We start from the raw sequence: 13117 nt of genomic DNA on the forward strand, positions 1-13117 counted from the left end.
GGGGGGGGGGGGGTCTTGGCATGGGGATGGCTGGGCACCATCCTCTTGTGTAGATTCCATTATCATCCATCTTAGTGAAACATAAACACTCACCTGAGCACAGGTGTCAGCTCACCTTTACACAAATAGTGTGTGTGACAGAATGGAAGGCTTTGCATGTGTGGGTTTATAGAAGTGTGTGCGTGAACTGTAGTTGTATTGTGTACATTTAGATAGTTTAAATACAAAGACTATCTTACCCAACAGGTATGTTTGTCATTATTGAGGGTGTGCTAGACAGACTGTATTTACCTCGTTGTTTTATGATGTTACCATCTTCTTTTCTCTTTAAACACCCCTCTGATAAATTTCTTCTGTACCAACACCCCCCTCTCACTCCTTTTCCATCCAGTTAAACAAAACGGAAAGAGAAAAAAAAGAGACATAAACATGATCAATATAAATAAAGTTAAATATAAAATACAACAGGGGTTTATGCTTAATAAACAGGGGGGAGAAGTGCCGTTTATTTATGATTTCATTTGTGCTCAATCTGTGAAGCTATATTGAATATTCCCTTTAATTTGCTTTCACATTTAGAAGGTAAGTGTTCAAAAATGTTCTTTTTACAGTGATAGTTCAGTTTAGAGTGGTAAACCCTAAAGGTGGTACATAAAAAGGACTTTTTTAAGTTCATTTGTACTTGCAAATATTATGGATGAAATAAGCAGATCAATTTATCATTAACAATGTCATTTCTAAAAGCTTTCTTTGAGTTAAATGAACAAGTCAGCATTTGTAAATAGTAGATTAAATTCTGCATTAGCTGATAATTAGCACAGAATAGGGAATAGAATACGTACAGATACGTTTCTGAAACTAAATCCAATTGTTTTGTTAAACAAAGACATAACGTGTTTACTATGGTAAGAATTGAAAAAAAGGATTAATTTAAATGGAATTGTGTTGCAAAGTGGAGAGATCCCTGTATCAGCAGGACAGGCGCAGCTCATATCCTGTTCTTCGTCTTTTTGTTTTCACTTTCCATTCTCAGGAAACTCATGTAACATGATCATATCATCATCTTTGAACAGTATTTTTCCTCCTTTAAATGTAGTAAGTGTTTCCGTATGGTCTGTGTTTAAATCAATAAACACATTCCTTAACATTCTTTTGTCATATAAAACAGTAATCTCTTACAGTGATGCTGGCTTAAACAAGAACGCTTTCGTTTAGCTAAATTTCAAATGATCGGGTTGCTTTTATCCCAAGGTTCAACACAAAAGTTTATTTCTCTGCTCATAGGTGGCACACTCTGTCACTCAAAACTTTTAGCCAATAGAAAACAAGTATGAGGAAAAGTGGGCGGGCCAACACCTCAATAAAATCGCAAAGAAAAATTCCACTGCACCAGAAGAAGCAGCAGGAGAGAACGTCCACAGGAAAAGGTAAACGATGTCGTTCGGGAAACTGCTATGTTTAGACGTATTTCTGTTCATTTCTGTAAATTATTATAAAGGTTATATTAAACAAAATCGTACATTTTAGTGGACTAAAATTGACTTTAGAAAAAAAGCTGAGGTCATGTTTATTGGTCACGATTTGTGTGTTTTTGGCTTCGAATTAGGCGCTACCTTAACAGAAGTCTTTCATTGAAGGCCTGTCCTGACCTCAGCTTATTCTTCATTTGTAGCTTTTTGAGGTGCGTAGCTGAACTAACGGAAGCTCATCATGGCTGTGGATGGATGTGGTGTCGTCTGCAAATACATTCTTGTCATTTTCAACATCATCTTCTCGGTGAGTCTGAGGAATTTTGAAGATTTAAATAAATGCTAAAGCTTATTTAGTGTGTGGAAATCCCAAACATGTGAAGCGAACGAGCACGTGACGAGACCTTTGTGTAGATTGTGGCTGAAATAGTGTGGTTTCGTTTTCATGGAAATACATTGTAATTTTCATTTTTGCAAAGTCAATCTAACGATCTTATTTTTGTGTATTTAGCTTATTTTTCATTTTCAGTTTTTCCAAATCTTGTGTTCACTTTTAATTTAATTAAAAAAATAAATTTGGACCAGTTAGGTATAAAAACCTAAAAGCTATTGAAGAAAAACACGTAAATTTACAGTAAAAAAATGATTAAAAAAATAGAAAAAAGCATCCAAAGTGAATCTAAGTTGCTGCTCCCGATAGATCTGATCAAACTTTAATATTTTAGAGTGATTTGGACTAATTAGGAATAAAAACCTAAAAGCTATTGAAGAAAAACCCGTAAATTTACAGTAAAAAAATTGACTAAAAATAAAAAAAAACTCCAAAGTGAATCTAAGTTGCTGACCCCGATACATCTGAGCTAACTTTAATATTCTAGAGTGATTTGGACCAATTAGTTATAAAAACCTAAAAGCTATTGAAGAAAAACCTTTATTTGTTGATGGTAAAACTTTAATTTGTTGACGGTGCCTAGCTATGCCCAGAGCGAATGTCTGTCGAATATCCAACTAACTTCACCTCGGTAGCTAAAATTATAATATGAAAGTTTGTGAATTCATGAATTTTTTTAGATATTTTTTACTAAAAAGCGATATGAAACCTAAAAAGAAGTGTACATTATGATGTTTTATTGGCCTCTAAACATAACAAACAAGATGAGCTAAAATTATAAGGTGAAGTTTTGATAATTCTTGAATTTAAAAAAAAAAGTTTTTAGATATTTTTACTATTAAAAAAGGGGGGATGTGAAACCAAAAAAGAGTGTGTTGTTCCTGCAGGTGGTGGGGCTTGCCTTCCTTGTGCTAGGCCTGTGGCTGAGATTCAGCGAGGGCACCAGAGAAATCTTCCGCTTCGAGGACCTCAACTCCAGCGCCTTTGTCATAGGTTGGAGCATGAGCTTTTTAAAAGCCCGCTTGCCTTTGGTTTGCCCTCACCTAACAGCTGCCGTCTGCAGGTGTGACCGTGCTGATACTTCTCGGCGTGGTCATGCTGGTCGTGGCAGCGTTTGGAGACTACGGTGCGTGCAGCGAGAAAAGATGCGCCCTGCAGACGGTGAGATTTGTTTCCTGTTGGCAACTTACTTCTCCTTTGTTCAGATTGCACCACTTTAATGAATCAAATAGAGACTAAGATGACAGAAATGTGATGAAACTACAGATTAGGGTGTGTTTTACATCATCCGCATCGCTCCAGCCAAGAACCAACTTAATAGCATTTTCTTCTAAACAGGCGGAGCATTTCTTGCTAAAGTGTCACTCTGGTGCCCTTGTAAAAAAAGAGAAAAGGCTTTTAAAACGACCAAGAATCCAGAATTTATGATGGCACTTAGAGTAAATGTGGCTGGAATTCAGATAGTGACAGTCAGGGAAGGTGAAAGGGTTTTTTTTTCATCTGTACAGAGATGCAGATGAAATATTTTACATCAGTTTCTTGTATATTTCTCTATGAAAGGAAACTGGAATTAGAATACATGCTATTTGTTTATTACTAATTAGATAAGTATTAGAGATTTTAACTGTGTTGCTGGTTATTGTGGTTAAAGGAACTGAAAAACATTTTAACCATGTGTGTTGTTTTTGCAGTTAGTTCGTAGCCACATATCGGAGGCATAATCTTCACTTGGTGCTCGTTTGTTGTTTTTTTTAATTGTGTTGGTAAAACTTGGGTTTAGGAGCATCACATATGTCACCATCAGCTGTTAAAGACATTTTACTTAAACATAATGCTCTTTTAAAGACTGATCGCAGTTTAAATCTTCATTTTGAATAAATTCACCGACTTTTCTTTCACATTTGCTGCCATCAGGGGGCACTGTAGCATATGTTTTAATAGCTGAGATCATAGGACTTAGTTTCTATCTTAATATTGCCTAATTTGTGGTTCAGTTTAGTTGCATAATAAAACCCCACTTCTGTTTCCATTCTGTCTGCATCCGTTCACTCTAGAGTGACCTTGCAAAGCTTTTCTTTTTACCGGTAGCAGCTTACTAAGTACAGATGAAGAAATAACTCTGAGTCACTCAGAAACAATTGAGCTCATTCTACATAAGTTAAACCATGAAACTTAATTTATCTGTGAAAATAGTTTACATCAGTGCTCTCCAACCTTATTTTGGCCAAGACCAATACATAACGTCAGACAATATACAGACCAGCTTGTTTTAGACTGAAGTTGGTGTCTTTTTTATTTTTTTTATTTTATGTTTTCCATTAGTTTTGAAGGAAAGGTTGTGAGAAAATCAGAAAAGTTGTAATGTAGTACACATGAAATCTAGTTTTAAAAGATGGTTTGAAAGTATCTGCATATATTTTGAAAATGACAATTTATTAAAACAAAATTTCTGATTTGTAAAAAGTTGTTTCTGATTTGTGAAAATTAATTAAAGAAAAAATAAAGTTTTTTGTTTCAATAGAAACCCATTTTAGTGCTGAAACAAATAAATTCAGACTCAAATTATCCTACACTTTTTAAAAACGTGTATTAAATAATCACCAGTTGTTTATTTGTCTTTAGCACGAGGAATACTTTGTGTTGATGTTATTTACAGGGTCCTGCCTAATGTTGCTGTAGAAACATTTTAAAATGTTTTTTTAACAAGTTTTCTGAACCAGAATCAGCTTCTACAAACCAGTAACTTCTCTTTATTTAACTTTAATCTTCTGTAAAATACTTGCAGCCAGTTTAAACTTTTCTTCATTCTTGAGATTTTGAGCTATTAAAATCTGTTCCCCTTAAGCGATAAAGCAGAAGCTAAAAACCAGACACCGACCTCAAACGGGTCCCACTTTTAAGACTCACTTCAACGATGCATCTGGCATAAAACCAGTAGTTTTTAAATTTAATAAGAATAAATTTAAATTTAAATTTATTCACCTCGTAACCTTAGAGATTTTGGCAAAACATTTTATGCATAGTGAGAACGACTATTGTAGTTAATTCATATTATGAATAAAGTCTCTCGGTTTTGTCTGTTGATTCCAGCTTTGTCATGAAAATTCTCCATGTTTGTGTGGAACATGAACCTAAACTTTTGAGAAATTCATCTTTGCATTTATACACTTGTAATAACGTTTTCAAACAATAGGTGGCAGTGTGGCTTCTTCACCTGCACACTGAAAACTTACACTTGTGTTTCTGTGGACATTTAACCATATAATATAGCTCTTAAATATTTACATTCATTGAATCATAGCAGTAAAAATATTTTTCTGTATAAAGCAGTTTTAATTCCTTTTACTTTTGAAAGTAACAAACACAAGTTACTTTCAAAATAACATCCTTTCTGTGCCATTTTACTAGAATAAGGTTCTTGTAATAAACCAATTTGACAGTAGATTAGAGCTCTGAACATCATTTTGATCAGTTATCTGACATGTTAAATATTTAAAATTAAAGGACAGTTTTATAGAGGTGTAATGAGTAATCGATGATTCAACTTCAGATCGTTCAAAATTGAGTATGAATCTGGATCGGAAACCACAAGTTATGATATAAATCAAAGTAACTAAAATTACAAATGCATTATTTATTCATACTGCTTGTTTTTCCTCTCTGAAGTCACGGCAGAGAGATGAAGGAGTTACATGTGACTCCGGAGCTTCAGGTTGCAGACTCCTGATTGACCCCATCAGCTCAGTGAGCTGCTGTTATGATGCCAGTGAAATATTGTTAAGGAAAAAATGAGTCGAAGTAAAATGAAAAACCCGACTCTGCACGTGCTCAGAGGGTCTGTTTATTCATGAATAAAGTCAGAGAAATCTTCCAGCGTAACCAGTCAGATTTTGTTGAAGAAGCCCCCGATTCTCTGTTCCCTCCAATCTTTATACCCGAGTGTACGTGACCAGAAGCACAGCACACTCACCGCCTTCAATGGGACAGCAATCGTATCAGAGGAACCTTCGTCAACACCAGGCATTCCAACAGATCTATTTCTGTCTTCTCTTACCTGGAAACCCTTGTTAAACCATTTATCCTGGACACTTGGCTGGACACTGAATTTGAGAAATGTCATGGTGACCTAGCACCTCCTCCAACTCAGCGTCTGGTACCTTATTTTATTCGTTGGACTAAATAATCGAAAACATCATTAATTCTGGAGTTCACGTTTGGGTTATAGTTTTGCATGTTCCATCAGGAACCCCAGGTTGAAATGGAGCAGCTCTTTTTCCTACAATATCAGGAAAACTTGCTTCTTTCTGATCAGTGTAGAAAGTCTGTCAGTTTGTAAACTTGTACCAAATACATTTTAGTTTGTTCCGGTTGGAAATGTGTCTCCCTGAAATACTTACGAAGCTCTTCCTCTTCCTCAGTTCACCGTTCTCCTCGCCTTCCTGGCTTTAGCTGAAGTCGTCGTTGGAGTTGTCGCCTATACAAGTAGAGATAAGGTAAGAGGACCGTTGAATGAAAGATTTTAAAAGATCGAATATATCATTTTTTTGTTTTTCCTTCGCTGTAAAGGTTGGTAACAAGCTCGGCGAGTTCTACGTCAGCCTGTATTCTCTGTACGCCGCCAACAAGGACCCCGCCATGGCCATCACGCTCACTTTCATCCACAACACGGTACGTCCTGCTTCACTACAATAAACAGTCATCTCCTACTTCACTTATTTCAAATGTTCAGGTTTTTACAAACTCTATTTGAGCTTCAGTTTCTAACAGTCAAATGTCAGTAAAAATGATTGACTCATTAACGCTGGTTTTGTGGCTCTGCAGCTCCACTGCTGTGGAGTGACCGGGATCTCCCTGGTGGAGATTGTTAAGAAGACCTGTCCCGAGCCAGACGGCTTCTTGGAGAAACTGGTCATGCCTGTGAGTAAACGCAGATCCCTTGAGTTAGAAACTGGGTCACTCTATGATTAAAGTAACTAGTCATCGGGAAAAGGCCCACTCCGACTTTATTTTTATCTATTGTAAATGTTCCCAGTGGTCTTTTAATCAGGATTATGCTGTCGAGTAACATCGGAGGTATCCTATGGAAGCCCAAACTGTTCTTAATTAAATAAATAAATACAACATTATTTAATCAAGCAACACTCCAATAAAAGTCTTTTCAATAAATAATTGACCATTTTATTATGAAATAGATTTCATTAAAATTTAAATGAACCATTTTATTATGAAATACGTGTCATTTTTACTTTAAAACATAATTTTTATGTTAAAAACATTTCATAATAAAAATTTATATCATAATAATTTTTTTTTCATGTTGGATATTATTATAATCATGTGGGGTTTTTCCGAATAATAACTCTGTCTGTCAATCACTGAAAGTGGGTGGGATCTAAACGTTCATTGGCTGATCCTCTGAAATCGACTTGTATGCCTAGACTCCTGCTCTACTGTGTGTCGCACCGTACCCAGACAGTAACGCAGACAATCACCAAGATGACATATTTCGGTGACATCCGTGTAGCTTTGCTGAGCTTAGCGGATCAAATAGAAACAGGCGATCTGTCAGCAGACGCTATTTTGAGACGTTTGGACGACATTTTTGAAATGATCGGTTTGGTACACGCGGCAGAAGAGCACGCTAACATCCACGACTCTATTTACGACGCTGAAGTTGGCTTCACACCGCCATGTGTGCGGGAACGCACGCGGCGGGGTGGGAGTGCGCTGAGCTCAATCCGGCAATCGGCGGTGTGTGTGTGTGTGGGGGGGGGGGGTCTGGACATAAGCGAGCACGCGGCCGGGTATGCCCTAAATGCGCGGGGGTTCGGAGCGGACAGAGGATGAGAGAAAGACTGAGAGACGACGCTGAAGTTGGCTTCCGAATTACAGCTTCCGATTCGCGAGAGCGTTCTTTAATCCTGGTTTGAACTGTCTAGGTACAGTAGTTTTCGAACAGGACCTGTTTTTAGGTGGTCTGAGTTCGAAAAATACAGTGGAACGCTCTCGCGAATCGGAAGCTGTGAATCGGAAGCCAACTTCAGCGTCGTAAATAGAGTCGTGGATGTTAGCGTGCTCTTCTGCCGCGTGTACCAAACCGATCATTTCAAAAATGTCGTCCAAACGTCTCAAAATAGCGTCTGCTGACAGATCGCCTGTTTCTATTTGATCCGCTAAGCTCAGCAAAGCTACACGGATGTCACCGAAATATGTCATCTTGGTGATTGTCTGCGTTACTGTCTGGGTACGGTGCGTCACACAGTAGAGCAGGAGTCTAGGCATACAAGTCGATTTCAGAGGATCAGCCAATGAACGTTTAGATCCCACCCACTTTCAGTGATTGACAGACAGAGTTATTATTCGGAAAAAGCTCATCATGAAATAAATACGTCGTTCTGAAAAACAGCATTGTAAAATAAAAAGGACACTTTGGAAAACACTAATTTTGAAATAAAAGTTTCTACAAAAGAAACCCCACATGATTGTAATAATATCCAACATGAAAAAAAAAATTATTATGATATATATTTATTATGAAATGTTTTTAACATAAAAATTATGTTTTTAAATAAAAATGACATGTATTTCATAATAAAATGGTCCATTTAAATTTTAATGAAATCTATTTCATAATAAAATGGTCAATTATTTATTGAAAAGACTTTTATTGGAGTGTTGCTTGATTAAATAATGTTGTATTTATTTATTTAATTAAGAACAGTTTGGGCTTCCATAGTATCCAGCCGTTCAGTTTAGAGCCGGATGGCAGCTCAGACGAGGAAAACAAAGACGTACATGGATCTGTTTGTCTGCAGACGGATGATCTAGAATTGTAGCGAGACTCTGTCCTGCACATGGCAGTAGCTGCGTCATAATTCAAACATCCTCTTTCCATCTGCTCCTGATCCAACACAATTTAGATAAAAAAAAAATACTCTGAAATGTAGTTTTAATCTTAAGTTATTTTATAAATGTCCTTCATCATGAGAATAATGCTAGAGGAACTTGTTAAAAACAACAAAAACATGGTTGTCTTTGGAGCCTCTTGAAATGATTCTGTTTTGTATACAACTTCCAATATTTAATGCACATTAAAAGACAGACTCATTTTCTAGTTGTTACACTACAGGGACTCTGAGAACTCAAACTGGAAGAGACTCTTGTTCATAGTGTGTGTATAGGTGTGTCCTCATCAGCTTCTAGCATCTCTCTGCTTTGAGTATTTTATGGGTGTTTCACTACAATGAATGGACTACATTGTTTCCTGTTGAAGCCTATTGTTCATCTGGAGCCCGCACTCGAGACCCACTCAGCAGAAATCAATCCCATCAACCCTCTACTCCTCAGTATCACTGAGAACGTTTGCTGAGTTCTGCAGATTTGATGTATTCAACCCTTTTATATCAGACGACAAATAAACTCCCTTTGCCAACAGATTTTGATGCAAGATTCAGATTCAGAATCTGATGGAATTACGTTAACAGAGTTACAGTAATTCAAATTCATTTACATCTGTGGTGTTTTTCACTACCTGATCTGTAACAGCTACCCGATTGGTCCATGCATGTGTAAAAATGGGTTTACTAATGCCAAAATCGATTAACACGGGCCAAGATTCAAAATGCTTTTGGGTCATGGGCCAAACAAAATCAACATTTATTGAACACGTAAAAACATTGTTAAAACTTTTAAACTTTAAAAACATAACTTTTTAAAAAATATATAAATATGAGTAAAAACAGACAGGAATATTACTTCAGAATAAATCAACCTTAAGCATGAAATAACTTTAAGTATTTTACCCTTAATAATATTATATTTTGTCAAAATTATGCAAGTTAGAAATAAAGTAAATTTGAAAAGAAAAAAAACTCAAAGTTCTTATGAAACATGAAATTACACATAAATACCCCAAACTATTTTGTTCTCCATAAAACATATCCATTCAAAACTATATATTTAATAGGAAATCTCATTCTAGCAACACTGGCATTCGGAAAGGCAGCTGACACACTGCATGATGGGATTTGTAGTTAATTTTGTAGTGATGGTCGCCGACACATTGTTGTCTGCCTGTTATACTGTGTTTTGCTCATAGTTATTTTACCCTGTTCTGTCAGAAGTCACTGTAACTGATCTCTCAGCCTCCAGAATGATGGTGTTGCTTCACTATGTTAGTAACATCACATCCGATCACTAGAATAATTGGTAGGGCCGGATATAATTACCCTGGGGCTGGATCCTCCCCGAGTCTTTCATGTGACTAATGCTAAAGCGTTTCACTGTCAGAATATGTCTTTGGATGTTAACAGCAATGGTAACCTCTTAAAAGGTTTATGATAAAAAAAATATAAATTAATGTCGACTAAACCCAAAAAAAGGAACGTTAAGGATTCACAAATGTTTTCTTTTACTGTTTCATTTGATGGCAATTTACTCCCTAGTGTACAGCGCCACCTACTGACAATTTATTGACTCCGTTAACACAGACACGTTATTATTGACAGTAAAATCGGCTGCAGCAGACGGTGACACCTCCTCAGAATAAAATACCCTCACTTCTCCTCTTTTTCTCATTACCAACATATGAAAAATAAAAGCAATCAAACTGTGTGGCTTTCATTCTATCACGTATTGTTGTAATGACAACAGTTTTTTGTGATGTCGTGTTAAATTTAGGCGACATTCTTTTATTTTTTGGTGGTCCAATCAGTCAGGGGAGCTGAAGCTCTCCGTTGTGAAAAGCATCAAATCTACTGTTTGAACGGCTATAATCTTTTTTTAATACATTTTTCATTTGAAATATTTATTAATAAATTACAAGTTTCCCAATCTTGGAGCAACAAACACACGAAAATATGCAAGTTACAGGAGCAAATCTCAACTGCTTTCCACAAAAGGAAGTGAGGTATTATTGGAGCATGCTGGGACCAATCGGGTAGCCGGTACAGATCAGGCAGCCATTACAGATCGGTATCGACAGTGTTAAAGGGTGAAAGTGCATTCACTGATGCTTGCTTGGTTGAGCTGCCAAGTGACTTTGCAGACTTGATTAGATAAATGGGAAGGGGTGCAAAAAATATAAAATCTTTATTGCAGATTGAAAAATTCATTGATGCAGTAATGGAATTTTCAACTGAATCCAATCAGGGAGTTGTGTGACATGAAGTTCTTGACTGCCATGAGTAAATTTAGGGTTTAAATGTGTCTGACTGGTCTCCTGCTATGATTTAGATGATGTGGTTCACAAACTTTATAGAAAACCATCTTCTGTTTCCTGGACAGAACTGCCCCACAACCATTCTGAACATCTTTGAAAGCAAGGCGGGGCTGGTGCTGGGGGTCTTCTTGGGAACCGGAGCTCTTCTGGTAGGCACACACCTCTCCGTTCATCACTAGTTTGCAGTCAAAAGCTTATGTTTGCCTCTGTTTTGTCTTTTGTCACTTTGACCTCCTCTCTTAACTGAAACTCCTCCTCTGGCCTTATGTTGTTTTTATTTTATTTTTTTTCCTCCTGTCCTCCCAACCACTGCTTTCCAAAGCTTGTAGCACTCATTTGCAGCATCACCCTCAATGCCAAGATCCGTCAGTCCATGTCATCTCCAGAGTACATTATCCTGGCTCAGCCCACCCCTGCCCTGACTGTCCTCCAGCCGCCTCTGCACGACTTAAGCTCCGCCCCCCACCCATACCAGGACCCAGTTGTCTTCACCCCCCTGTCTGCAGCAAACATCCCCGCCCAGGCTTAAGTGCATTCAGCTCCGGCAGCTCTTTCTCTTGTGCCTGCTCATGCTCTAACGTCTTCTTGATCATTTATTCCATTAAACTCATCCATCAGTCATTCACGTCCCACACCATCTCCTGTGAGCACGCCATCTCTCGTTTTCCTGCACTAACAGTCGGGGTCCGGTTTGATGTCGGTTTGTGTTTTGGGTGAAACCTTATAGCAGCATCTAGGACCTGCCCACCGCCCTCCTGAGACCTGTCCTGCTCTTTACTGTCCGCCGTTCTTCTGTGTCTGCATGACAGATCACTGCCCTAGTCTGCTCCATCATTCTCCTGAAGCACATCAAGAGGAGCCACCACGCCGTTACCAGCTACTATTCAGCCGTTTACTGAAGAGGATCCTGCGCCTCCAGGTCCATCCGTGAAGATGCTAATCAACTGATCTGTGTTTACAAACTTTTCTTTTTAATCTCAACATTTGTCTACAATTTTAGACACAAAAAATCCCTTTAATTGATTTTTATGTCCTAAACATTAACACATAAACATTAACACATTGGACTTGACAGAAATATGGCAGCTTTGTTTGTTTCAGCAGATCCGTTTCAGCCCTCCTAACATCAAGTGTTTACACAGATGAGCACTTTTGATTTTGCTGCATGCAGGTGATTCACTGGATCCCTCCTATATATTGTCAAAGGGAAAAAATGTAAATTATTCTTAAGATTTTTGTGCTTTTTTTCACTCGGTTTCCATTATTGACTTGAATTTTAGGTTTTATGTGCCTTGTATAAAATTCCCTTCTCTGGACCTTCAGCTTCACTCTGTTACACTTTAGTTTTCTTTTTACAGAAAAGATTTTTTGTTATTTTGTATCCATTAAAGTCCTTTTTAGGGATATGAACCAAAAGTGTCATTATCTAACAAATTTTATCTGCAAGTCATGTTTCTTTCTTTTAATTTGTGCTTGAAACGTCTTTGTTTGACCAAAAGTTTCATAAACAAACAGCTGAATGGCTTCAAATTTGCACGTTTATCTGTCCTGGCCTGAAGTGGTGTTGTAATTCGTTGATTTAAAAAGAACTGCTTTGTAGCTGTTTGATCCATATGTTTCCATAAAACTTGTAAAACTCCACTGCCTCTGTGTAAAAACCTCTTTACTCTCTTTAGTAATGTTAACTTGCTGTTTTAAAACCAAAGTGACTGCAGACCGGTCAGATCCTTACAATCTGTAACACTGAGCATTTTTCAATATTAATGTACAACAGACCCCAGTAGAACCTTATAAAATTGGAATTTTAACATAAAATGTGTCCAAATCTAAAAATGTACACAATTGTTCAATACAAACTCAAGAATAATCAGTTTTAAAGTAATCATTCATCAAATTAAAGCTGGATTTTCCTCCAGATTCTGTTTTTTTCCTTTATGAGGTGAATTACAAAAGCACTCCACATCTTATGGTCCGGCCTGTCAATCCAATTTTAGAGCCCTTTGTGTCCCACAAGTCTAAAAGTTTGCCCACCCCTGC

General features: G+C 37.3%; 1 protein-coding gene across 2 annotated transcripts; it reads left to right on the plus strand.

The window, feature by feature from the left end:
* Positions 1 to 1349: 1349 nt before the first annotated feature.
* zgc:65811 (uncharacterized protein LOC393524 homolog) lies at positions 1350 to 12721 on the plus strand. Of its 2 annotated transcripts, none has more exons than XM_024271774.2 (9): positions 1350 to 1427; positions 1673 to 1776; positions 2748 to 2853; positions 2924 to 3021; positions 6279 to 6353; positions 6427 to 6528; positions 6682 to 6777; positions 11146 to 11229; positions 11403 to 12721. In XM_024271774.2, exons 2-9 carry the CDS (start codon positions 1711 to 1713, stop codon positions 11607 to 11609), a joined length of 834 nt encoding a protein of 277 aa, XP_024127542.1. In that variant the 5' UTR covers positions 1350 to 1427; positions 1673 to 1710; the 3' UTR covers positions 11610 to 12721. The 2 variants fall into 2 exon arrangements, with proteins under 2 accessions (XP_024127542.1, XP_024127543.1); XM_024271775.2 differs by having other exon boundaries at positions 11890 to 12721.
* Positions 12722 to 13117: the final 396 nt, after the last annotated feature.

Source organism: Oryzias melastigma, linkage group LG8 (assembly GCF_002922805.2).
Source record: "Oryzias melastigma strain HK-1 linkage group LG8, ASM292280v2, whole genome shotgun sequence".
Taxonomy (NCBI): domain Eukaryota; kingdom Metazoa; phylum Chordata; class Actinopteri; order Beloniformes; family Adrianichthyidae; genus Oryzias; species Oryzias melastigma.